The sequence below is a fragment of the Volvox carteri genome (genome assembly GCF_000143455.1).
Source record: "Volvox carteri f. nagariensis unplaced genomic scaffold VOLCAscaffold_1, whole genome shotgun sequence".
In the NCBI taxonomy this organism is placed as follows: Eukaryota; Viridiplantae; Chlorophyta; class Chlorophyceae; order Chlamydomonadales; family Volvocaceae; genus Volvox; species Volvox carteri.
Genome location: NW_003307545.1, coordinates 4233922 through 4260563, shown reverse-complemented (window position 1 = coordinate 4260563; position 26642 = coordinate 4233922). Strand labels below are relative to the sequence as shown.

Genomic DNA, 26642 nt, shown 5'->3' with positions numbered 1-26642 from the left:
AGCGAGCACGGCCACATCCAGGAGCCCCCTTCACACAGAAGAAGTTGACGGTGGTCCCCCCAAGCCACAACGCGTACCGAGCGCACTCGTCATGTGGACCAGCCGTCATATATGCATTTCTCATTCGTTGCAACGCAACCCCCATGCATTGGTCTGGCAGAGGACTAGAACTGGGACATCGACCCCGCGTGTCGGATCTATGGCTACTGTTACCGTTGGCCTACGTGATTGTGCTCAAAGTGTATTTTCGGGATTTGCGAAGCGTCGCAATGGTAAACGGCAGGAAGGCCTATCCAGGAGCAGCTTTTTCGCTGCAGCGGCACGTCTAGGGTTGCAGCGGTATGTTCTGTCCTCTGATGATGGCCGCTATACAATCCAAAAGATCTGACCTCTTTGCCCAGACATAGAAGGTAACGGACGCGCGACAAGAACTGTAAGAAATTTATGAATAAGAATTCCGGTATAACCACACAGTAACTGGAGGACAGGAGCAGCTCTTGAGGTTCCAAAATATATTAAAAAATGACAACATCCAGATTAGCTTTGCTGTATCAGAGTTTCGTCTTTTGCAGCACGGTAGAGGGAGCTGGGGGAGTCGTATGCCTGGTGGCACTACTAAACCGAGCGTTGGGCCTCAAGATGGCTACAGTTCTTCTCCCAGATGAAATATCCTCATAATTTAAGAGTTGTCTTGGGGTGGTTGGCGCTTCAAGTGGAAACTAGTCATCATGACCATGATGTTGACTTTCCCAGAATTGTAAGCGTATGAGGCCAGCTGGCCTGCAGGGAATAAAGATTGATAGGTAATGTTTTGAATATTTGAGCGTCATTTCCTTACAGTGTAAACCCGGCGCCTGGGGACATTTTCAGATTGTGGGATTTCTATATAAGTTTGGGTCACTTGCTTATTTATGCGTTAAATATTGTAATATGTGTCCACAGAATTTCTGTATTGTGTTTTGTCTGTGGTTTTATACCGTAAGTACTGCATTTTGTCCGTGCGTTCACTGTCACGAAAAATGCCCTGCACTTTCTTAAGACACGCGATGGATAATCGTAGGCTCAAATACTCCTTATGACCAATTCTGTTCGCACTTGTCCCAAGTTCGTAGTAAGATACAGCGCTGTGTCCTTACAGGAGGCTTACATACAGGCTCTCTGGAGGAAAGATTATCTACATTCTTATCGATTAGGATAAATCGCTCCTGAGAAATTGCGCATAGCGTACTGCGCTTACTACTGTTCCTAAAACATGCCTTGTGCTGTGCAGCTCAGAGAGCCCATCTCAGAACGCTAAGCATGTACGTCCAATGAGAGAAGAGAGCGTACGGCTGTTGCGCTCCTGTCCTTAAAGCTGTGCATACCCAACCAGCAGCACCTTTAGTAAATGCATGCTCAACCCATGAAGGTGACTTCATAAATGCGTTTACATCATGCTTTGCCAGGGGCTTCATCATATCTCCAATTGGAGCAGGGGCTGACTATCCTCGTCGCGAATCCTTGCGAGCTGACGGGCGATGCGTGTCCACATGGCCCGGAACGAGAAACTGCAAAAATTACTCTACTTTTTAAGCCGTTAACATCCTTTCAGCATTTCGCGCTCAGTCACGGAGATGAACGAGGACGAAACGACCCGACGACAGCCGCAAGGAGGGAGCGAATTCCCCCCCGGTAACGGGCAACTATGCAAGGTGAGTGAGAACGCCACGGTCGATGACTGCTGTGCCCCTTTCCTGACTATTACTCATCGTTCGTCGAACTGGTAGCATGGCGAACAGCCATTGCTCCCCGCCAGCCCAGGCTGCGAAGCTGCGTCCATTACAAACATTTACGATACGTTCTATAAATATAACATTCCCCAAAATGTTAGGGGTACCCTTGGCATGCTGTCACGACCTTACCTGTGCTATGAACAGCTGGGCTTTTTCCCTGGAACCGCACGGGCTCCCTGTCTAGTCCACAGTATTTCGGGTCCCATGCGCTTAATGGATGCGCCTATCCTGGCGGCTGTGTAGCACGTTGCCCACACGCCCTTCTCCTGGCTCCCACTGCGGGTCCTGCAAATCACATGTGTGAAAAGAGCCCGTCGTGGAGCACCTGATTGTTAAGTGGCACCTCGTCTCCCTTCCCTCGCTCCACCATCCCCTTGCCTGCCCTTGCCTGACGACCCTGACACTCCCCCGGCTCGTGCAGGTTCAGGGCTGCCAGCGGCGCATGAGCTTGGAGGACACCTATTATCGTCGTTATAGCGTGTGCAAGGATCACCTGCGCGCGCTACAGCTCATGGTGGATGGTCGCATTCAACGCTTCTGTCAACAGGTTTGTCCGTCCGTCTGTCTGTCGCTCTGTCAGCCTACTGCTGGGCTGCCAGGGTTCTCTTGCTGCGTCTCGCCACGTGTTTTGCAGCCTCACGTACGGCTGTGTCGCTGCTAAAGATTCCAGAAGCTTTTAGCCAGCAAGATGCAGGTGCAGCAGTCGAGAACAAATATGTCCATTTGGCACCGCATCATGTGAATGCGAACTGCAAATGCCATGCACTTGGAGGGCCTAGTTCGCACCATCATATTGCGCCTGTGCGTTTTTACGTGCGTCGGGAGGGAGCATCCGCAGCGACGAAATGGGTTGCATATGCTTGTGTGTTTGCATGGAGCGTCCAGAGAGCCGGCTGCTCTTTCGTCTTGCTGCAACCCACGGCGCGTCCAGAACTCATATGCCTTACGGTGCATATATGGAAGACAGGCCGTCCACATGCTAGCTACTTTATGTGTCCACAAGACAGCGCTTGCGCTTGTTGAACTGGCCCGTTGCAAGGCGGTAAATTGGCAGCGTGGATATGCTTGCACCGTGAATATCTAATCTAGGCTAGACTTGCCTGTGAATTTAATCAAAAGATAACCCCCCCATATTTCCCGGGCTTTTTTGCCCACAACAGCAAATATTCACGCGGCGTGTGCACGTCTCTCGGTGTGGCTTGCGTGGCATCTGTCACATCTAACGCATGCTATCCAACCGCGCTTCAGCAACCAACCGCGCCCGACCGCTCCGCTCTGTGTGTCCCTTTTCCTTGCCTGCCACGTGTGACCTGGCTTCCCATGGCTTGTGAACTGGACTTTGACCGATTGGATTGGTGATAAACTTGAGTCAGTGCGGGAAGTTTCAAGACCTTGCGGACTTCGACGATGTCAAACGGTGGGGCATCGCGTTGTCCGGAATAACATTAAGTAGAGGCTCGTGGTCGCTGTGGGGTCGCGACCGGTGCAGCGCGGGGTTAGACCTGGGGCAAATGGTTTACACGCTGCCAGTGTGTGGTTAGCACTGCTGTAATTCTCGGGGTCCACTGTACAAAACGTTTTGGCACAATCCCTTAGGCAAAAAGGCTTTGGGGGCCGCGTGTACCCCCGTACGTCAAGCCCCCTTTTGGCAGACATTTGGCACAAGCTCAATGTGGGCAATACATTTTCTTACTCAGCAGTTTGCAAACAACACAACACTCACTCACACAATCTCTTTGGTTTGGAGCCTTCCTAAACCCTCTCTTGCCTCCGCTGCATCCCGCGGGGCGGCGGCGAACTCCTCCGCAGCTCTTGCCGCACCCAGCTCGCTCGACACAGCTTGCGGCGCCGCCTTAGGTTGAATGAGAGGCGCCTGCAGCGGGAACAGCTCCAACGGCTTCAGGAGCAACAGCAACAACAACGCCAGCAGCCACTGCATCAGCGCCACCAGCCGCCCCAAGACAACCCCTACGAAAATGATGATGATTATGATGACGATGACTACGGCAGCCTTACCGTCGCTGGTGTTGGGCGGCCTGAGCCCAGGAATTCCTCTAGGTCTGCTCCGCGACCCCGTGGAGGCGCTGGCGCCGGGGCGTCCGCCTCGGGACCGTTTCAGCTGCCTGGGGCGGAAGACACCGCCGTGGACTTTGGCTCTCGGGGTGTGCTCGCGGCGGGGATGCCCAGCGGACATTGGACCCGAAGAGATCATTTTGCAGACGGGGTACGGAGGCAAATGACACAATGAAGTGCTGGTGATGATGGATGATAGCGGTTTTGGTAGCTACTAGCTAGGCTTGTAGTGTTGGTGGCAATGGTGGGGGTGGGTGTTCAGCCGATGCCCAGGAGTTGATCTCTCCGGAGCTGGATTAGACTTCTGGAATCCTTTTAAAGGATTACAATATGAGGAAAATATCTCGGGAATATTTCTGGGATGCGTCCTGAAGTTATCTCGGGGCTTCATTAGCACAGTGCCTAATTAAGCGCGCTGCATGACAACCCCGTAGCGGTCGCTGGCAGCGGCGGGTGTTGGTTGTATCCCCCATGCCGGCCTACATGGTGTGCGGCTATGATGTCCCACGGTACGTGTTAAGACGTTTCCGCGGCAGCGGCCCTGCGACCTAATCTAGTTTACCCTTCTTTGATCCATCGTGCATGCAGCCAACCTTGAGACCGCTCTCCTTTGGCATATCCCGTTCCGCCTGGCTCAGGGCCCCGGCACCTCTGCGTGCATCCCGCACCGTCCACCGCATGTCGCTGATGACGCATTGCCGCCGCTATCATACAATACCACCGCCCTCCTTTCCTTCCTCCTCCCCTGCTGCTGCTGCTGTTGTTGCTCTTGCTCCTTCCTCGACCCGTGGAACAGCACCATCAGAACTTTGCCAGGGCGGCAGCCAGTGACGGCGCCCGCGGCAGCGCCAGTGGCAGCGGCGGACTGTTCTGTCTGGATTTGGAGCATCCCAGGTCGCAGAGCTTAAAGCTCGCTTTCTGCGCCCCGCTCGGTGGTGATGGCGGTGGTGCCAACCCGCGACTTGGAGGCTCCGAAGATCTGGATGGTCTGGGTGGCAATAGCCTCGTAAGCATCACCCACAAGCCACCTGGCAGGTGCCTCGCCGCGGTGGAGGTGGAGGCGGCACCAGCTGCTATGCTGGTGGATAGGAGCGCCTCTGCGGGAGGCGGCGGCTGCGGCAGCGGCGGTACCGGTAGTGGCGGCGGCGATGTCAGCATCAGACGACAATGGTTATTGGGTCTCAGGGCGCAGCAGCAGCATTTGGAAGGCGAGGATGAGCGAAGCGGTGCGGCTACCAGGCCGTCATCACAGCAGCAGCTTCAGCAGAACCCCCAGCAACAGCAGCAGAAGCAGGAGCAGGAGCAGGGGCTGCGGGATCAAGGCAAGTTGGATGCGGCGGCGCCGCTGGCCGCCACACAAATTTCATTACCTGAGACGGCGCTGCGTCTGCATTTAAACGCAATGCCAGCTCTCCCCCTGCAACGGCAGCAGCGGCCAGAGCGCCACCAGTCGCAGCCTCAGCAGCTCCTTTGCGGTCTCCTTCAGGGTGGCGATGTGCGCCGAGAGCCCTCCGCCTCCGTCGACGCCATGTCTATGCCGCCCACACAGAGCGGTCAGAAGCTCATGCTTGGCAACAAACAACAACAGCAGCAGCTGCAACAACAGCAAGACCCCCGGCAGGTCCGGGATCCCTTCGCTGTGTGGAACGTGGAGCAGCAGGAGCAACCGCTGCAGCCACTGCAGCAGCAGCAGGAGGAGCTGCTGCAGCCGCCAATGCTGATGAGTGGTGCTGGCGGCGTCGAGCGCCCACACCTGACGGCGGCGGACGCGTTTCCCCGTGACCCGCAGCTCCTGACCGCGCGGTCCATTGTACAGGATGTACGGCTGGAGCGTGAGCTGGTCTCCTTGCTGGGCAACCTGGCGGCGGAGCAAGAAAAGCTGGACGATATGTACAGCAAGGGGACCTCCCGGATCGCCCAGATAGCGGGTGCCAGTGGCAGCGGCGCTTGGACGACTGGCAGCGGTGGTTCGGACAGAGTCGGCCTTGGATCCTCGTCTGGGTCCCTCGTCGGGCCCTCCTCGGGTTCCGACTTGCAGTCCGGTCCTCTGGTGCAGTCGGGTCCTTCCCCCGCGGGCTGGGCCACCTCAGGGGCCCTGCGCCTGCAGCTGCAGCAGCCGCTGCCGCCATTGCAGCTGCAGCAACAGCAGCAACAACAGCAGCAGCAGCAACAACAACAGCAACAGTCTCTGATGCGCTCGCCGCTGCCCTTGGGGCTGACGTCCCCCGCGGACGGCAATGGCAATGGTGGCTGCAGACTGGAGGATGGTGGCGGCGGTGCCAGGCGTTTCGGTCATGATAGCGACGCGGATCCCGGCCCCCCCACACCCCTGTTCGGCGATGATCTGCACATGGTGAGCCACACCGCAGGGGAACGGGAGTCCGCGCATCCAGATGGTGATGGAGACCGCTTAAGAACGGGACGGGTCAGAAGCGGGGAGGTTTCGGCGCCGGGGCCGGCGTCACTGCCGTACCTGGCGGCTGGTGGCAGTGATGCCGCCATCGCGTCCGCCAGGGCCACCGGCATGGATTGGGTGCCCACCGTTGGCGGCGGCGGCGGGGTGGAAAGCGAATACGTCAATGCCGATGGCGTACTTAAGGAGGCCGCAAGACCGGGGACCAGCTTCTGGCCGACATCGGCGCCGATACCATCACCATTTGTACAGCCCGGCAGCAGTAGGGGTGTGTTTTACGGCGGCGGCAGCGGTGGCGGTAGCGGTGGCCACCGTCGCAGCGAGCAAGGTATTGTCGGCGATGTGGCCTCTCCGTTGGGCGGGCCGGATTCTGTAGTTGCAAGACAGCTCGAGCACCCGGCCCAGGGGAACCTGTCGTACAACCCACTGACGGCGACCGTGTGCGACACGGCCAAAGCGTCGCTGCCGCTGCCTTACCCGCCAGGGACCGGCCAGCAGCAGCAGCAGCAACAGCCGTCACAGCAATACTTGGTGGCTGACGGCAACGGCGGCGTCCCGCGACTGCTGCGGCCGCCAACCGGCCCCCAGCTACTCCAGGGCTCTGCGGAGGAGGCCTCTGGTGCGCCCTTTCCCTCTCCCTACCGGCCTGAAGGCGGAGCTTCCAGTGGAGAAGAACCCGCGGGTGTTGGCGCCTGGCCCGCGGTCGCCTCCCTGCAAAGGGGATTTCCGACTACTTCCTACCCGCCGCAGCCACAGCCGCAGCCACAGCCGCAGCCACAGCCACAGCCGTCGTCGCTGTTGCATCATCCGCTTGGAATGGAACAGCAATACTCCCAACAGCAGCACCACTACCCGCCGCCGCCGCCGCAGCAGCAGCAGCAGCAGCCGCCACATGCTGCGGCGCTTGACCACCCCACCCCGGCCGTGATGCTGCCCGGGCTCACACCCGGCCGGCAACTACAGCCGCTACAGCCACTGCTGTCTCAGCAGCCGCCACTGCCGCCAAGCACCACGAGGCTTGATGAGCAGCTGCAGCACAACCAGTACAACCACCTCAACCAAAGCCAGCACAAGGCGCAACCCGCCGCTACCCTGCCTGGCCATGTTCAGCAGTCGGCGTCCTCACTCCTCGGCGTTGGACCGCACTTCCAAGACAACCAGCAATCCCATCAACACCAGCAAACCCACAACCCCTACCACAACCTCCCCAGCAGCCACTCGCTACCTCCTGTTGAGACCGCTCCAAATGGCCCCCCACCGTACGGCGTCGTGCACTCGCTCTCGTTGCCCGCGCTGTACAACCCAGGCCGGCTGCTGCAGCGCCTATCACTCAAGCTCCACGGCTGCTCCCCCGGCGATCTCATGCCGGATAGCCGGGCCACATTGCAGTCCTGGCTCACCTCCATGGACCTCCAGATGCTGCAGTACACCACCCGCAGCGGCTGCATTCTGCTGATAGCCGATGTACTTGTCCCGGTCAGTTGCGGCGCCGCCGCAGCCCCCGCCACCAACATCGCCTGGTCGCTTCTGACGAGAATGGTGTCAGATGGTCCTGCTGCGGGTGGGCCAGGGTCACCATGTGGGGGGCTGGCGGCGGCGACGCTGCAGTCGCCGCCGCCGGCTGAAGGAATGGCTGGCGCGGTGTTATCACCGAATCGCAGCGAGCTCCCGCCGTCGGCATCAGTGGAATCCTCGACTTCCTCGTCGGCGGCATTGTCGTACCATGAAGGTACCGGAGCGCGGCCTGGCAGCAGTAAGAGCAGCAGCGGCGACGGCGCTGATGCGGACACCGATATCGGCTGCGGGGGCCACGCTGATAGCGGTGACGGCAGTTTCTCTGAGGCTCCGACGAGCAAAGCGGCGAGCCCGACCAGGTGCGCCATTGAGCACAGCCCTAGCGGTCCTGACAGCCGCACAGTCAGCAACAGCGGCAGCAGCGGCAGCAGGGAAGGTGAGCGCGCGGCTACCGGTGGCTGCGGCAACGGCGCTGGCAGCCCCGCCGCCAGCCTCTCCGACGAGGGCCTTACAGGCGGTGAAGCGGTCACGGGTGTCGCCACTGCTTGCGGCGATGGGAGCGGTACGGCCATCGGCCACCCTCAGGACCACTATGGACCGCCGGATACGCTGCCGGCGGCGGCGGCGGCAGCGGCGGCGGTCCCCGCCGCCGTCCCGGCATTCGTCAGGGGCGCTGTTGACGAGCCCCTGGCCAGTAACGCACAAGGACATATGGGTCCCGTCAGTGGCTCTTTGTGTAATCTCCTCCGCCAGCTGCTGGGTCCGCTGATGGCGGGACCGGGGGCGGCGGCAGAGGGAGCGGCCGCTACTGCTACTGCTGCTACAAACCAACGGCTGGTGATCCAGCTTGATGATCAGGTAGCGCCCTGCCGGTGTGGTGTGGGGCATGGGGTGTGTCGCTGATGGGGATGGGAAGGGTGGTAGGGGCCATGGGTGGTGTCGAGTTGGGGGCTTGGGGTCCTGTGGTTGTATTGAGGGACCACTCAGAGGAGAAGCTATTGGGACGTTGGCGGTGATGGTTGTGAGGTGGCTGCGCGTGATGATTGTAATCCTGATGATGTAGGGGATGTAGGCCGCCGCACGGTCGGTTAGTCAAAGTAAGCGTCAGCTCCCCAGGAAGCCTCACCTGCCTGCCCGCCTGCCTGCCTGCCTGCCTGCCTGCCTGCCTGCCTGCCTGCCTGGCGTTTGTGATTAGTTGCGCACCGTGTTTAGTTCAGTCCGTGCGGTATATGCGCAATATCGTATGTAGCCACGTTCCGAGGGAGCTCTCTGGCCTCGACCCGCGCCCTCCCTCTGCTCCATCCCTGCGAAGGTGCTCAGCCTCACCTGGCCGCCGCATCTGGTCGACGGCCGTCAAGCAGCGACGTCTAGCGGCAGCGATAGCGGCGATGTGGCTGGAGCCGGAAGCGATACGGCAATCTCCTCTGCAAAATCTTGTCCCCACGTTCCTCGTGGGGGTGTCGCTCCCCCTCCGCCCACATTACTGGGCCTGAGGCCGGCAGCTGTCGTTGCGGGCCGCGCCAGCAGCCTCAGGCTGACCCTGAGGCTGTCGCCCCTGTCGCGGCTCGCCCGGCAGGAGGCGAATCGCACTGCTATCAGTGCTGACAATTACGTCGTAAGTGCAGGAAAATTACGTGCCGTAAGCCCTAGCTAGATGCTCAGGAAACTGGATAGAGGCGAAGAGAGTTTCAATTACATGAAAAAAAATGAAGAGGACTGTGAAAAATGAAATAACAAAAACACCTCCCCCTTTGTCACGTTCTCAATATGACTTAGCGCTCCGAACAGTTGCCTAGATAGGCGCCGGATGGGGAAATATAACAATTAATCGCATACCCAGCATACCTAATCGGGATCCATCGCAGCATAGCAATACAGATCTAGCTCGTCGGCACATGCCCTGGCACAATCCATATTTCGCCCTGTAGTGCGCTCGAATGCTGCCCGTACTAAGATCCCCCGGGGAAAGTTTCCTCTCCATGCTTTCAGCATGGCTCCGCTATGTCTGTGTGAATTTCAGCAAAAAAGAGCATCTGTCTCCATGGGAACGTATAGGGTGTATGCGTGTATGCACTGGGGCTGTCGATGAGTAGTTTGGGTAACTACTTGTGCAACCAGCTACCTAGACAATCCCAGCAGCAGCCACAACAGCCCGCCCAGCAAGCAGCTGAGGAGAACCCTACGTGGCACCGAGCCCCGGGTGCCCCAGGAGCTGATCCGTGGAAAGCCGCCTCACATTGGGCGGCCGAGGGGACCGACCTGAGCTGCCCTAGGTACCTTCTGCCCGAGCGCGAACTGGCCTCCGTGCCAGCTTGCTGGAGTGCTGGCGTTTTTGCGGATGAGCGCTGGAGGCAGATAGATAGACAGATAGACAGACAGACAAACATGCAGTCATGAGGAATTTGGTGGAGGAAGGGTAACCGCCTGCGAGCCCTGTGGTGCGCTCCGAGGGGTCGTTGGCTTGGAGACCCCCACAGCATAGCCCGTGACCTGGAATGGGGCTTGGAGGGGAGCCCTCAGCTCAACCCTGCCATGGTCCTCGTCCCTGCCGCTCCCCACCCCCACCCCTGAGTCGCCTGTTTATCTCCTCTAACTTCCAGGCCACTCAATTCCGCACCCGAATCCGCACCAGCAGGCAGAAGAAACAGAGGCTGGTCGCGATTGGGAGCAGCCCGCAGAGCTGCACCTGCGCTACGGAGGAGACTGCCTGGTCAGTTGTGAGCTGTGTCCCTCGGCTTTCCTCACGTCGCCGGACACCTTGGTCGCACTGGGGGGCCCGGCGGGGACCATGGGGGCGCCCGAGCAGGCGCCTGCTGCTGCTGCTACTGCTCTTGCTACTGCTGCTACTGCGACCGTTGCTGCTGAGCCGCCGCCAGCTGCAATTCCGACTGATCCCGCGGCAGCGGTGTCACTGGGCAAGACGGGTCCAGGCGGCACATCCGCTGCTGCTGTGGCTTCACTTGCTGCCGCCGTTGCCTCATTCGGCGGCGACGGCCATGCGTTCGGTGCGTTCGCCGCGGAGGTGGGGCTGATTGCGGATATGGGACTGGATGCCCCCTGCTTAGCCACTCCAGGGTTGGCATTCGTGGAGAGCAGCTGCGGCGACAGGCTGGGTCCCTGGCTGCCGCTGCTGGTGGTGCCGTCGGAGGGTGTGGCGGAGGAAATCAACACGCTAGCGGAGTTGTACGACAGGTACGACAAAGAATGGAAACCAAGGAGCATATCTGATGGTTCTCGCGGTGGTAGTGGTGGTGATGGCAGGGCCTGGTGCGAGTGGCTGTGTGCTGTCTTCCCCTCGGCTGGGGAGCTTTTAAGATGCGCACTACCGTTGACGACCCGTGTGTTGAACCAGGTGACATGCCATGCATTCACAGCTTTCTCTCCAGGATGCAGGGCGCCAAAAAGGTGGAGAAATTTGCTCTGCTCCAGCGTGTGGTCCCGCGTGTGTGTACTCGCCGTGTGGCTCCACAGGTGGCAGCTGCAGCCGTTCCTTTGTGACCTGGGTCGACTGCTCATGTTGAGCTCCGCGGGCTCGTGTCTGGAGGAGGCCGGCTACACGGAGGACTGGCTCGCCTACGAAGCCTTCAGCGAGCTGCGGGAGTCCATGCCGGACGCGGCGGTGGCGGCTGGACGACTGCTACAGAAGTGCATTGAGTGGTGCGCGACCGATACCGGAGGGCGAGCAAGGGAGGGGGAGGGGAGGGGACACCGTTGCACACCTACCGTATCAAAGACCACTACAGACCACATACTCTGTAACTAATCGCCCTGCCGTACATCGGTGTTTTGCTCCCCAACCCACTTCCTGCTTCCCTTGCCTTCATATACTTGCCTTTGTTGACAAACCCCTCTGCCTTTCGTAACCCACTTTTGCTTTCGGTGCCGACAGGCGACTTCCCGAGTGCACAGCTCTGGTCACCAGCGTGTTCCTCGGACTGATGGATGGACCGATATGACGATGTGGAGGGGTGGGGGCGCCCAGGATGCGATCCAGTCCTGAGAAGTGCCTAACCTAGCCTAGGTTGTATACCACAGCCTTGCGTAGGATGCCTAGAATGGTCAGTTGCTTGTTGTTTTACTCTGTGTGTTTCGTGTGTTGTGTGTGTGTGGGGGGGGGGAGGCCCTCTGATGCAAAAGATTGTGTAGGCCCCGCACGCCGCAGCCGGGCAACCCAAGATGTTGGATGCACCCTGGTAGGAAACAAACTTCCGAAGCGCGCGCGAGGGGTGCCCACGTAGCGCTCATCTCTCACAGTGACACTCGCACGTGATCAAATGATCTGAGCCGCGATGAGGGGATTGCCGATAGTGGTACGTGTGTGCGTGTGTTGGGGGGTTCAGCTTCACGAAATGGATAGGTTGCTGCACTTGCTGTACGAAACAAACTAAGCGATGTCCGAACCTGCCGGTATGCAAAGGCATGTGGGTACGGCGTGTTCGTTGTCGCCGTGTCTAGGTGTGGCTGGTGCATGCCTGAGAGGGACAGAGGGGGGGGTACGTGAAGGGCTTTTGTGGCGGAGGGAGGGCGGCAGGGCAGCGGGTTTGTGGGCACCGGGGGCGCAGCAGGGTGGCGATTGTATGGGCTTGACTGGGTAATGTGGATTTGGGGGGAACCCCGGGTAAGGCCGCGCAGGGAAAGCTCATGTTAGACTACAAGCGGAGGGCGGTGTAGTAAGTTAGGCCTAAGAGCGGGCGGTGTAGTAAGTTAGGCCTAAGAGGTGCTTCATTCATGTACAAGTTTATGTAGGTGTACGGGTATGTGAGAACGAGCGCGTGGAAGTGTACTGCTTATTGTGTGTGGTCGGGTGTTGGATGCAAGCAGCGCGTGGATGGGTGGAACTTACACCACACCCTTGGCGCACCTGGAGGATAGCTTGATTCACTGAGTTGCGGGCCACACGCGTGTGTTTATGTTTGTATGTATGTATGTATTTATGTATATGTGTGTGAGAGTGTGTATGTATCTATGTACGTGTGTGTGTGTGTTGGGGCCGCCCCATGATGGGTTCCACACTGCTACTAGGCAGTCGTCCTGCCTGGGCGGGTGGGTGTCGATGGATGGTTGTGTACTCCACCACACTGCCGGCATTTGTGATCACTGACAAACCAACATACTGCTCAACGCGTGATGGAGCCCCTTCGGCGGCTGGGCAGGCTGGGTTGTGCCGGCTGTGTTGCCTAATTTGGAAAAGGAATGAACCTGCACTGGGCAGGCAGACAGGCAGGCAGGCTGCCTGGCTGGGTTGTTTCGCAGATAGATGGAGGATTGGGAAGGGGGGGAAATGAATATTGTTAGGGTTTTTTTTCAGTTCATTTGATGCTTTAGCACTTTGATGCCACGTCGCCGTCACTCTGTATTGAGCGCGTGCAGACAAGCTTGTAGGGGTATGGGGCCCTTGATTTACAGCTGGACAGTCCTAGCCTCAGTCATAGCGCTGCGGCCCTGAGGCGGATGAGATTATCGCCGCGCAGTAACTGCAAACTGCTCATCTCGGATTGAGGGCGCCGCGTGAAAGGCGGCGGCGCTCTTGTTGTTTTTGTCTCTTTCTTCTGCAGCGGACCTAGCTGCCTGCTGGGCTGCCTTGCTTACTTTTATTATCTTTTGCAGGAATCGCAGAACACACGTCCGGCCTGCCGGAGGAAGAACATCGCCGCAAACCGCACCGGCCTAACAGGACACTGCGGCTTTAATGCGGGTCGTGTGATGTACGGCAGACAAGGGCGACAAGGGCGCTGCCTTTCTTCCTCCTTGCCCCTTCCTGCCTTGATTTCTTCTTAATATTGGTTTCATGTGTCCCTCTCTCTTCACCTGTCGACTTTTCACAATGTTGCAAGCATGTCTCGTAAGCTTTTTGTGCTTTCCATTAATCTGTGGCTGAGGGTATGTATGTATGTATGCATGCGTACTCGTGCGTCACAGGGCGCCGAGTGAGGCTCCAACGATGGGTGCGTTGGAACGTGTGGGTGCTAGGCCGGTGTTTGCAGGGCCGGTGTTTCCGGCCACTTAGAACTTTTGCGGGATAGGGCTATGTATGTTGGGCCGGATGAGGGCCTCACACCCCTAAATGGAGATATGCACGCCACCGTGCGGGTGTGTATGTGTGTGTGTGAGTGTGTGTGTGTGCGTGTGTATGTGTGTGTATGTGTGTGCGTGTGTGTGTGTGTATGTGTGTGTGTGCGTGTGTGCGTGTGTGTGTATGTGTGTGTGTGCGTGTGTGTGTGAGTGTGTGTGTGTGTGTGTGTGTATGCACGCACCTCCTTCGCCTGCACCTGCTTGTTATTTTCCTGAAGGGTAGATGGCTGGCATGCTCGCTGGGTTGAATTGAATGCTACGTTCAGATGTGGGATGGAGAGATTTGGTAGCTGGCGTGTGTGTATGTGTGCGTCGGAGGGAGATACCCCCTATTGCGCAGCTGGCTTAGCTTCTTGCCTTGTGCCGTACTTCACTCAGCTGTCTGCAGTGCTCTCCTCGTGGATCTGACCTCACTTGCCTCTGATACGGACAGTCGTTGAAAGGCCGCTTTCGTCAGTTTTAGAATCCATTAAGAGGCGGGTAGGGCTGTTAGTTGGCGGAGAGTGGCACCTGGACCCGTACGGGCTCCTGGATTGCTGAGTCGGTGGGGTTGTGTTCTGCATTGCCTAGAACGCGCACTGGCGGAGGGTGCTCGATGTTCGTCTGTTCTTGTCCGTCTGTCTGTATGTCAGCAGCCAGCCTGTCTGTCTATCTGTCTGTCTGCTTGATGGCTGTTGTATGTGTAAGTGTGCGTGACACTCCTAACACAGTCCGGGACCCCCGTAGCCTGTTTAGGTTGGTTTGCATGCGACCGAAGGCTATCCGAATACCGATACATTATGGACACGATACCATATGGTTCCCATGTGGGGCTGCTGAAGTTGGCTTTGAGTTATAGCAGGTGTGTGTGTGTGTTAAGTGGTGGGCTCGATATCGTTTGGGATGTGTTGTCGTCCGGGTGATCCCCACGTGAGGTAAGTTGCGCGGCAGGCTGCTGCGAAAAGAAATGGAACGGGGGAAAGGCTGACGACATTCTCAAACCCCGCGGGCTTGCGGCACTGCAGCTCCCGCTGCTGCTGCAGCGGCAATAGTGGCGTCTGTTTGTCCTCTAGTTTCAAAGACTTACACACATAACGCAAGGCTCCATTCGCTCCATTGGCGAGCCACGCCGTCAAAACCATGGAGATGGGCTGGGACACTCTGTCGGTGGTTACGGACCTATCTGCTGGTGGTGATACGTAACCCCTTTTGCTGGTAATGCTTTAGACTGTTTAGTGTGCTTTAGGGTGCCTCCGGGAGGAGGTTGAGCTAAAATGCGGATACGCGCTGGGCTTAGACGCGGTCCATTGGTGATCCTAGTACTAGCTAATGTGTGTGTGTGTGTGTGTGTGTGTGTGTGTGTGTGTGTGTAACTCCTTGAGTTGCGTTGCCCTCCAAGGTTGTGACAGGCCCATACAAGCCGGGGACGCCGAAGCCTGTCCGGAATAGACAAATATCATTAAAGTTTACTATGCTCTATCGCTTGAAAAGAAGTTTTTATGATGCTGCAAGCCGTTGATGAAGGTGTTGAACCAACGCCCTTTTCAGTGCGTGCGTGGCAGTGTGAAAATGTAAAGCCGTACTCTGCTGGAACCGTCCGGAACGAACACGGTTTGATTGCTGTGGTGGAACAATTATTGTCCGTTAATTTTGTAGTTCGCGGTGATGGTGAGGTTTGTGAGGTGACTTCACAACTCGGAGGGACCCTGGCTTGCTTGTCACAGGGCGGCCACAGGACGGTTATGAAGTTGTCTGGCTCGTTGCTCTTTCGGTCGGTTAGTTGGTTGACGCAACCGCTTCACTGGCTGCTGGTATGTGCTCTAGCTACGACTGAGCGAACCGCAATGCGTTCTTGCATCCTTTCGGTTGTTCGTTGCCGGGTAGACTGTTATATAGTAGGCCTGAGAAAAAGGTTTTTCCTGCAGGAATGGGAGGGATGGGACGACGAGAAGTCCGGTGCAGAGGTACGGTGGCTTCCTTTGGCCATGTCGCATCAATTACGCTCCGTTGGGCCGCCGTGATTATTCGCTTTCGAGTTTTGATAGCATCGGTCGATCACTGCTTTTGGTCGGCGGTAGTGATTGTCTGTTGGAAGGAGGACTGAGGAGGAGGGGGGCGGGCAGGCAGTAGCTCTTACAGGGGACTGAAGGCCGCTGCGCGTCGGCGTCGCAATCGAGAGTGATGTGCTGCCTTGTGTCGGGAGGGGCTGCGTACTTGGAAGGGCGTTAGGGTGAAGTCTGGTGAGCCTTGAGCAGCTCCCCTGGGTTTGAGCTGAAGGTTCTGTTGGCAGTTTTGGGGGCAGCTTGCATTGGGACCCCCGACGCGTGTCATGGCGTGGTGAGGTGATCCAGCCAACCTTAACTATCTAGTTGGGTCACACACACCTACCCTGGATGAATTCGGGGCTAGGTTAGCTGGTTGAAGCTAGATTGATCTTCCCTCTGATCGATTTAGATCCAACCAGTCGTTGTTGAGTTGGATCTTTATGGTTATCCCTGACATCAGTCTCTGATGTGTTGAGCTACGACTTGTTGATGTGGATCTGCCGATATACGACAGATTCGGCGGATAATGTACAACCAGGACAGGTCTACCTTACTGCAAGGATTGAGATTGGCTGGACCTCCTGGAATTGGCGTAAGAACAACTGGGTGGCTTTTTGGGCGAGGCCCCTGGCGCAATCCGCCTTTACCGGTCGGTTACCGACGCTTTTAGACCGCAGGGGGTGCGGTGTGCGTGCACGCTGCTGCACCCGCTGCTTGCTTCTGCTCATGCTTCTTAGATTTCTGTGCAGTCGCGCGGCTTTAGACGCTCTTTCCTTGGACTCCCTTGGAATACAGTTACAGTTACGGTTACAGTGGCCGTTACCAGTGCGGAGAGGGGGTTCCATCAAAGCCTTAAGGGGGCCCCGTGGACCGATTATGGAAGTTAATGTTACGGTGTCGGTGGGGCGATTGTCAGCCATCCTACCGGCCCTGTTGGAGCGGGTAAAGCGCCGGAGCGCTGAATGCCCTACTAGTAGTCCCCCTGACCTCGGAGAAAAAGCTTTAGTTAATGGCAGCGGGGGAGCCTCCGTCATGATGGTGCGCATGCTGCGCCCTTGAAACACGAGTTTACCCCCATACTGAGCCCGCATGCCATCCAAAGCAGGGCATTCCCCAAACACATGCAATTCATCTTCCACCACTCAGGAGTCACAAAGCCTGCAGGTACGTGCGGCACGCTCAGGGTCGAGAGCTCCCAACAGCCCAACCGAAGGCGCATGAGAACCTGGTGCAACCGCTGGGCGAGGGGGTTCTCCCTGTGAGTGAGCCACCCGGGGTGCGATGCCCCCTCACAGGGCGGTGCTCCCATCCAATTATGGTAACGACATTCGCCCTGACCCCGGTGACCCCGGGGGGTGGGGAGCCCCTGGGTCCACCCTGGGTGTTCTCACACGCCCTTGGAACAGCTGTTTATGGCTCACCTCATCGCCACACTCCGCAACACACACGCAGCCCATCCATGCCAGCTGCTCCAGCACTCCCCTCCTTGCCTTCTGCTCCGTCTCACGCACATTACACCCATGTCCTACTCTCCAGTTCGACTAGCAATGGGGAACTGGGTTCCAGTCTGACTGGCAATGACTTGCTATGGGCTGAGTTTGCGCACTAACAGGAGGCTTTAGATGCTCAGCCGTTCTGTTGAGATGGAGGCGGCGCGCAATGCACTGTCCATGGATTCCCATGGCGCCTTAGCAAGTGTATACATCAGACTCATACATCGCTCCAACACCGCCGGCCGCCGCACCCGGCCCTCGCAGTTATTCATAATAATGAGCGCATAGTCCAACACGACAACGTGCCTCCACTTGCAGCCCAGTGCCGTACAGCCTCCCCTGGCTGCACCGGGGCCGAGCCTTTTCCGGCTTCGAACAAGCTGACTACCCGAGATGCAGCAGATGGTCGTTGCGTAAGGAAACTATGTGCATTCAAGGTACAGTCCATCGCCGCCATCCACCTTGTCGTACTCTTTCTGGGTCATTCAGGTTCATCCCCATGTCAACGCGAACGATGGACGGTTGGTTACGATACGGCAATTTGAGTCATTGCGGTTGATCGTGATGGTGATTGTGGTTTCGGCGCCCAAACGCCGCAGCGGATGCCGCGGCCAGGTGGTCCAACCCCGCTTCAATGAGGGAGCCGCAGGCAGCCCGAGCCGACTCAGCCTCCTCGCGACCAGTAAAGGCGTACGGCAGGCGATAAAAAAGCCAGACGTACAAGTCGTACACTCTGTGCAGCTCCTCAAGTCGCTTGAGCTCCGCCTGCATCCATCACCAACCACCAACCAGATTTCAGTTAATGTGGTTTCGCGTCATAAATTCCGTGTTTGCTGGGTTAGTAATGCTATGAACCCATGACGTGGCTGGCCATGAGTTGGCGTGGCCTGGGGTTGCACAAGTATTAAGCAAGGTAGAGGGCTGGCTTGGTCACCGGCTTGGTCCGGAATCACCGGAGTTTGATGCTGAGTGGTGCGTTCGTTGGGTACTGCGTCGTTGGTTGGTAGTTGATCTCTCGGCAGTGGCGGCGCTGCACGCAGCGACGTGGCTTCAACAGGGTTTCTTCTTAGGTCCCAGAGTCCTTTGTGCACTTTGGACCTTGGCCTTCCCCCTCCCTTCCCTGCTTTGCGATGGATGGATTCGCAACAACATGCATGAAGCAGCCAGCTCCCTCCCGACCCAGCTCCCTCCCGACCCAGCCACCTGCCTACCTCGGATACCGGGGTTGCCCGCAGCAGCAGTGGCTGCTCCCGGCCCTCCGTGATGTCCTCCGGCCCCACACGGCCCCGCCTGCAGTACAGCTGCGCGAACCTGAGCAGCGCGGAGGCCACCACCGGGTCGTCCATGTCGGCGGGCGCTGCAGGGTATCGGAACAGTAACGGTAACGGTAACGGTGCCATGGGGCCTCGTGGCGGCAACAGCGACGTAAACGGGCGGGAACGGAAATCAACCTCGAAACCAGCCGCAACCCGCACCCCCAGCCAGCCAACCGTGCTAATATCTGTGGACCCAGACAGCCCGCAATGACTAGAAATCAGGGGTGGAGGGAGGGGGAGTGGAGGGAGGAGGAGTGGAGGGAGGGGGAGTGGAGGGAGGAGGAGTGGAGGGAGGAGGGGGAGTGGAGGGAGGGGGAGTGGAGGGAGGAGGGGGAGTGGAGGGAGGGGGAGTGGAGGGAGGGGGAGTGGAGGGAGGAGGGGGAGTGGAGGGAGGGGGAGTGGAGGGAGGGGGAGTGGAGGGAGGGGGAGTGCAGGGAGGAGGAGGGGAGGGAGGGGGAGTGGAGGGAGGGGAGTGGAGGGAGGGGGAGTGGAGGGAGGGGGAGTGGAGGGAGGAGGAGTGCAGGGAGGAGGAGTGGAGGGAGGAGGAAAGGGAAAACGCGTGTTGGCTAATCGGATGAGCCCCCTCACCGCACTCAGAGAGACTGCGGGGGGCTGGAGTGATGTGTAATTACACAAGCCGGAAAGGCAGTAGGGGGCTGCGAGCGAGTCGTGCGAGGACAGTAAAACTGTGTCGTACAGGCGAGGGGACCAAGCGTCCAGCTGTCACACATTCACACCGCCCACCTGTGCAGAACAACATCATTTCCTCGTAAGACATGTCCTCGCTCAGCTCCCGTAGCGCGCTGGCAATGCCATACATCCCCTCATAGTTGCCGTACATGTACGACGGCCCCAGTCGCGCCGTGGCTGCGAAGGTCAACAGGCTTGTTGCGAGGGGCCGCTCGGGGTGCAGCGCCGCGTACTCCGCCAACGCCTCGCTGCTGTGTGTCGTACAGTGCCATACCGTGCCATGTCGTACCATGCCGCATATATCGTGCCGTATACACATTATATTATGGTGTTAGGTTACGTCGAATACGTGTTCGCAAATGCACAGCTGTTGCAACGGGCAAGCCAGGGAGGCCACGGCCACTCAGGCTCTGTCCTCATGGACCACACCCACTCGCCACGCCGCAAAACACCTCCTTCTCTCACCGCCCTCCTCCCCTCCTTCCCTCCCCCCCCTCTTCCGACCCCGCCTCTACCTGGGCAGCAAGCAAGCGTGTGTGATGTGTTCGGGGGGTTGCGCCAGGGCCCGGTGCAGGGCGCCCAGGTCCTCAGACCGCAGGGTTGTCACGTAGCCGGCGGGGTGGGAGGAGGAGAAGCGACCCGCGCGACCCGCAATTTGCCGCACCTCAGCGGGCTGTTGGGTGGGCCGGCGGGGGGAAGTGGAGGCGGAGGTAGAGATAAGGAGGTGGGGGTAAGGGAAACGACAGACATGGCCTCCCGCCGAACGAGCGGATGGAGGGCAGCGCGCCACATTCCTGTAATCCTGCAGCAAAGCGTAGATGTACATCGAGAGAGTACGTACGTACGTACGGCATTAGCCGTAGCCGTTGCCGTAGCAACGGAGGCATTAACTGCCGCAGGCAGTGGGTCGTCCTCCACCCGCGAATCGGCTCCGCCGTGCGTACCCTTGTCCGTACCTGCAGGGGCCGTACGGCAGTGCCATCGTACTTGGTAAGGGACGTGAAGACCACCCGACGGATGTTCAGGTTGAGCCCCATGCCGATGGCGTCACTGGCGCACAAAACTCGTGATCCAGCAGCAGGCCAGGATCCGGATTCGGAATCGCCTTCATGTGATCCAGGAGCGGCGCAGCCCTGACCATCACCACCGGATTCCGCCGCAGGATCCTCCTCCTCCTTCTCCTCCTCCTCCTCCTCCTCCCTCTCCTGGTGACCCCCATCTCCCTGAGAACTACCTTCACCTTGCTGGTGCCCCTGGTGCCCCTGGTGCCCCTGGCATGGACGGGCCCGCCGGACTCGGGTCCCCGGACCAGACGGCGCAGCGTAGTCACCAGCGGAGGCGGCAGAGGCGGAGGCGGCAGCGGAAGGGTGCGGCGACGGCACCGCGTTGAAGAGAGCTGCCTGCTGCCGTCGGGCCTCGGGCGGCAAGGCGCCGTACACCTATACGGCACGTGAGATACGAGGCACTGACATGTGCACTCCGCCGTTCGTGCTTTTGCTGCTCCTGTGCACAGACGTCACTTCATATCGGGAAGTGCACAGGTGCTTGCGGCTCTGACAATGCTAAGAGGACAGCCAGCAGCACCCACCTTCCCACCTACCCTGCAAGCCTAGGCCCCATCTCGACCACCCAAGCCCAAGCCCAGGAAGCACTGCTTAACTCCGCCCGGGGACGGATCCAGCCAGACCCTACCCCGACCCAACCCACCTTCCTTCACATTTCTGGCCAACGGTCTAGCAGCCCCCGGTTTCCTCACCCACCCAACCTCCGTCCCAGTCCCGGCATCACCTCCAGTCCGCCACAGGGCCTCCCCCGATTCCCCGCCCTCGCGGCCCCCCGACCCACCAGGCACGCCTCCCTGCCGGTGCACCTCGCCACCTCCCTCCGCAGCCCGTGTAGACTTCGCCGCGAGAAGGCCACCAGGCAGTCCCCCCCCGCCACACGCGCCACACTGCCCAGGGCCTCCGACTGAACCACCAGAGGGGACAAACGCCGGTAGCGGCGAACCTGGGGGGGGAAGTACACATTAAGGTGGGGGAAGGCATGGGAGGCATGAAGGCAGTGTGCTATGAGCAGGAGGAAGTGAAGCCATCCATTGCTCCCCAAAGGACCCATTACCCACACGGTCAGGGGATGGGGAGGTCATGGGGGGGGGAGGTCAGGCGAGACCACCACGCCAACAGCCTCATCACACAAGCCCTGGATCCCCTGGAGGTGGGGTGGGGTGGGGTGCGGCTCTGTTGCTGCTACTCCCCCTCCCCACCCCCGCCGCCTGGACTGCACCTTCCAAGCACATATTTGCACGCACTTGCACACATACAAACGTACATACACCCAGCAGTACAACCCTCAGCCCCGGCCGCACCTCCAGCTCGTCCCCGCACTCCGCCGCCAGCGCCCGCAGCAGCGGCAGCACCGCCGGGTCCCCGGCCACGTGCACCTCCCGAGCCGCCAAGCCCAGCAAGGCCCGGGTCCAGGCCCAGCCCCTCAGCCGGTCGCCCAACATCTGGATTTCGTCCAACACGGCCACGTCAAGAGCCCACGAGGCAGCGCCGCCGCCCCCTGGGGCGCCTCTAGCGCAGCCACCGTGGGCGCCATCATCACCACCACTGCTGCCGCTGCCGCGTTCAGTGGCAGCAGCAGCAGCAGCAGCAGCCGTGGTTCTGTTCAGTGCCCCGAGGTTCACCTCCGCCATTTCGATGGTGCACGCCGTGTGAGATGCCTGTTTAGGCTCTCCTGCTGGCCCTGTTGCGGGCCTGACCTCCTGGCCGGTCACCAGGTGGCAGGGGAGGCCCTCGGCAGTCAGCCGGTCCGCCACCTGAGTACACGTGTGTGGGGCGAGCGGACGGGGAGCAGAAGGTGGAGGGAAGCAGAAGTAGGAGGGGAGCAGAAGGAGGTGGGGAGCAGAAGGTGGAAGGGAACGGAAGGAGGTGGTGAGCAGAAGGAGGAAGGCTGCCACATATGGTACAGTGGTTCATTGTCCGCGTCCCGTGTGGTTCCGCGCACCACCTCTATAGGGACACGAACCTGAATCCACGACACGGGTAGTCGCATCCTTCCTTGGCCTCCACTGCACGCGTCCTTGGTTTGAGTCTGCGTCCATGGTTTCCCTTTGCCCACCCCGTCTACCATGATCGCACTTTCTCATCACACACATTTTTTTACCTCACCTCACCTTACCTCGCAGGCCAGCAGGCGCAGTGGGCCGCAGTAGATGCCCGAGGAGGCGGACTTGAGCGCCTGAAGGGCCGCGTGGGTCTTCCCTGGAGCGGCCACCACAGTCGCAAACGCCACCAAAAGGAAGAAAAGGAGGACACAGACGGAGTAGGGGAGGATCACCCCAGCCGCCGCCGGTGTGTAGATGTGTGCGTCGGTGGGTGGGGATGGAAAACGCCGAGAAAGTGGGCAGTGGGCAGGAAGACGGGGGGGATGGCTGAGGCGGTGGCAGGAAAACGGGGGTTATGGATGATGGCTGAGTCAGATAATCGTAGACGACGGGTATATGCAGAAAGGATCGGGGTTTCAAGGCTGAAACATGTTTAGGACGGAGGGAAACGCGCGGAGGGTCTGGAAATGGCTTGGGGACCGGCATTTGTAAGTCGGCAGTTATATGTTTGAAGTGGGTGTATGAAGCGTATGTGGAAGCATAAATTTCCCGGCATATAACATTAGGATAAAGCTTTTATCGTCAACAGTAGAAACCAATTGTTGGCTTATCGCACACTGAAAATGCAAGAGGCGACACGTTAGCGACCCACCATCGCACCAGCGAACGCGTCTTCGTATGCTACGTAAATTGGGTGTCATGAACATTCCTGAAATGATATCTTTGCGCTTGGGGCAATGTCGCAGCCTGTGAGATCTAATCGAGGCGCGACTATTGCTGGTTGAAAACTTATTCCTTCCCCGTCGGTCGTGTCCTTCGGGACCGTCCGCAATATTTGGCGTCCCAGTAGGGACCACCCATTGAAAATAAAAATCAGACATCAAGAGCTAGAACTTATTACTAAATTCACAATGCTTTGTATAAGATAAAACAAGGGTAAGTAGACCGTCTGGTTCGTAACGTCACACGGCTCTTCTCAACAGGCTGGGTATAGAAGACGACTGGACAGTGCTAACTGCTGGTACCAGCAGGGGGACATGGCCGATATGGCTCCCTACGAGTGATAACCTCGTGTCTCTGCCAATACCGGCAGGCAAATTATTGCTGAGTGCCTAATTGAGAGGAAGTGCGGCCGAAAACAAAAAAGATTGATGTCCTTATCTGCTGTGACTGTAGATTCACTCAAGAGGCGAATATACCGTTTGACCGTCGTTATGAGCGGATCCATGCAAAATAGATTACCGTCCACAGATTACCCGTAATGAGTGTGATGGTGAGGTCCAACTGCGTCCCAACCACGCATAGGTCGGCATAATGCGGTAAAACAATGAAAACGCGCCGCAAAGTCGACGATCACTCTATGGATGGCCCGATCCATGATTTGGGCCTGATGTACGACTTCCTGGCCGTGTGCTGCCGTTCGCACCAACCGACGCCCCGTCTCCATCGCGCTAACTGCCGCCAGGACCACTTAACTACATCCCACACATATTGTCGCATTTCTGCCGGAGGTCGCATTAGCCAAACCTCCTCTCGGGATACTGGATGACCCAGTCTTATAGATTTTGGCCAATGACCGCTTGAGGTATGATATTGTAACATTTCACAGAACTGAGACATAACAGAAAAACGAATAATGTGGAATCTACATCTAATTTGAATTGCAAGTTGCACCGCCTCTTTCGCCCGGTCTCTGAACGGCTTAGGAACACATGTACTGGAATAGGTGTACGGGAACTCCGCGCCCCGGGTAGCCTTCGCGTTCGAGTCTTCGCGCAGAAGATATACTGTCCAAACTCCATACTCACTCACTCCAAAAGCCCCAAAGGAACCAAGTCCCCCCAACAAATGCAAACCTCTACTATATAGGTAGTCGTATACCAAGAAGTCAGACACCTGATGTCCCAATTCTACACCCCAACCCACCCTACACCCCAACCCACCCTACTTACCCGAGTTAGTGGGCCCCAGATGGGCCACCACCTTCCGCTGGAGGCTGCGGGCCAGAGGGTACCAGCTGGCGGGCCGGGTGAGGTCGGTCAGCGATGCTGCAGTGGCGGCGGCCGCAGCAGCGGCGGAGCTGGAGCCGGGCCCGGGTCCCGGACTGGGCTCGTCTGGAACATCCCCCCTGCCCTCATCTAAGCTCTGTTTGCGCCGCCTGTCTGCACCGCCGCCGCCGCTGCCGCCGCCGATAGTGCTGTCTGCCGGCGATGGGCAGAACTCCTCCTCCGCTTCCTTCCTCCCGCTCCTAGTTCTAGTCCGCCGCTGTCTAGTCCCATTATCGCGGCTCCTCTTCGTCGAGTGCTGTTCGGTCGCCACCCGGGGCCCGCCAGCCTCCGCCGCTGCGGCGCCGTCTCCTCCGGCGGCGGTATTTAATTGCCGTACCACGTAGCTGCGTGCACTGGTAGCCCCGTGTAGTGTCCACGAGGGGTAAGGAAGCTGCTGGGCGCGGCGGCGGGCGGGGGCCGCGACAACAGCAACAGCCACACTACGCACGGCGACGGTGGGGAATGGATCCATAGATCCAGTACACCTGGTACAAGGGCTAATTGATGTTGAGGCGGACGTATGCCTGCTGCTGCAGCTGCTGCCTCCGTGACCGCCGCTGCTGGTTCCGCTTCCAGAACTGCGTGGGCTCAAGTTGTGGCTGGGACAGCTGCTGCACCAGCTGCCACCACTGATACTGGTGTTACTGCTGCTATTGCTGCTACTGCAGGCGCTCCATGCTGCAGGGAAGGCGGCAATGGTGGTGGTAGCGGTGGTGCTAGTGCAGGCGGTTGCGGCGGGAGACGCTGGGGTCGTGCTGTTAGCTGAAGCCTTGCGAACAGGTGTAATGTCCAGGGATGTCAAATCACCGCCTGGTGGAATCATCTGCTCGCAACCCCAGGCAATGCACTGGTAGCCTGCGGGGAGGGGATGGGGTCGGGTGATCGTCGGACAGGCGTCGTCGCATACGGAGAGCTTAGTGGGACCGGACCGGGCAGCTAGCGGACAAGTTGAAGTGCACGTTGGCGCGTAGTAGGGAATACATATCGAGATAACATGCAGATGTGTGCTCGAAGATGTGGAATGCGGCATGCGCGGTCAAACTATAGCGCGATAGTTGCTTTGCGTGCACCTTTCCGTGGACCAAGCGTAATATCCGTTCTATGTGAGAGTACCAAGAATCCTGCCGCAGCGCTTCCAAACGCATCGTCGGCGTGGGTGGGCGCAGGGCACTTACCCTCGGATGGTTCGTCGGCCGTGAGTCGTCGTTCGCCAGTCAAGGGTAGCTCCGTTGTGCTTGTTGAGGGCAGATTATGTGAGAAATATCTTTCCCAGGGGCATTTGGTGAAGCGTGTTGTGAGGACCTGTATCTGCGCCGCTCTCATAGCGGGTCGCATTTTACCCACAGCAGTCAGAGTTAGTGCAAGTAAGCTAGACAGAATGCACTAAAGAGTTTAGTCTATTAAGATCCTCGAATATGAAATCTCGTTACTGCAACAGTCATTATTACCGTTTCTTTGTAACCGCCTATAACTCCCCAGGGTTTACTTTTATAGAGGTTCTGCTCTTTGGTACGTCTTAAGCATCAGAGTCTCACGATGTCTTACCTTCCTTTGTATAGTTTACATAGGTTGATTGTCCCGTATTGGTAAACATTCCTGCCTTTGCATCTGCATTGTGGATGCGTCCGCAACGACGACTTGAAGGCAAGGCTGTAAAATTTAAAAACATTAAAGCCTGCTCCTCATTTGTTTATGGAGGAAGATTGTGGCTTTGCTGAGCTGGGCGTCAGAGCACGAAATGCAGCTGTGCTTGAAGAGGAAATCCTTCGGGAGGTAAGAGCCATACTTAAATGATGTTGTCCCTAATACCGTATTAACATCTGGTGCAAAGTGCGAAAGCTCTCCTGTGCCGAACATTAAACTCCGGAATCGCAACCCCCATATGCAGTCGTTGGCTGCTGTAGGGGATGGCACCGGCGACTGGGCAGTTAACCATGACCCGCTGAATCCCTCGGACGATAGCAATGGAGCCGCGGACGCTGTCGGAAGTCTCAGGGCCGGCAACCGCGCCGCTGCCACTCCTGCTCCCCCGGCCGGCGCCTCCACCGCGGCGGATGGCCTCCGCCGCGCCCGGCACCATCTGGCCGCTCAGCTGTCCAACGTTCAGACAGAGATCGCGG

The 26642-nt window shown here is 58.5% G+C and overlaps 2 protein-coding genes across 2 annotated transcripts; one reads left to right on the top strand and one right to left on the bottom strand.

The window, feature by feature from the left end:
* Positions 1-1613: 1613 nt before the first annotated feature.
* VOLCADRAFT_86305 (uncharacterized protein) lies at positions 1614-11729 on the top strand (the record flags this gene model as incomplete). The annotated part of the gene is made up of 13 exons (XM_002946188.1): positions 1614-1691; positions 2194-2319; positions 3598-3996; positions 4642-4851; positions 5098-5905; positions 6215-6877; positions 6911-8631; positions 9086-9388; positions 10409-10483; positions 10677-10778; positions 10922-10965; positions 11245-11430; positions 11663-11729. 13 exons carry the CDS (start codon positions 1614-1616, stop codon positions 11727-11729), a joined length of 4782 nt encoding a protein of 1593 aa, XP_002946234.1.
* A 6215-nt stretch (positions 11730-17944) lies between these two features.
* Positions 17945-24517, bottom strand: VOLCADRAFT_41250 (uncharacterized protein; the record flags this gene model as incomplete). The annotated part of the gene is made up of 12 exons (XM_002945839.1): positions 17945-18127; positions 18583-18719; positions 19423-19619; positions 19884-20041; positions 20325-20431; positions 20507-20534; positions 20751-20807; positions 21214-21375; positions 21734-21941; positions 22077-22186; positions 22549-22631; positions 24427-24517. Coding segments are annotated over 12 exons (1521 nt in total), but the record flags the coding sequence as incomplete, so codon positions are not given.
* Between the last annotated feature and the right edge of the window lie 2125 nt (positions 24518-26642).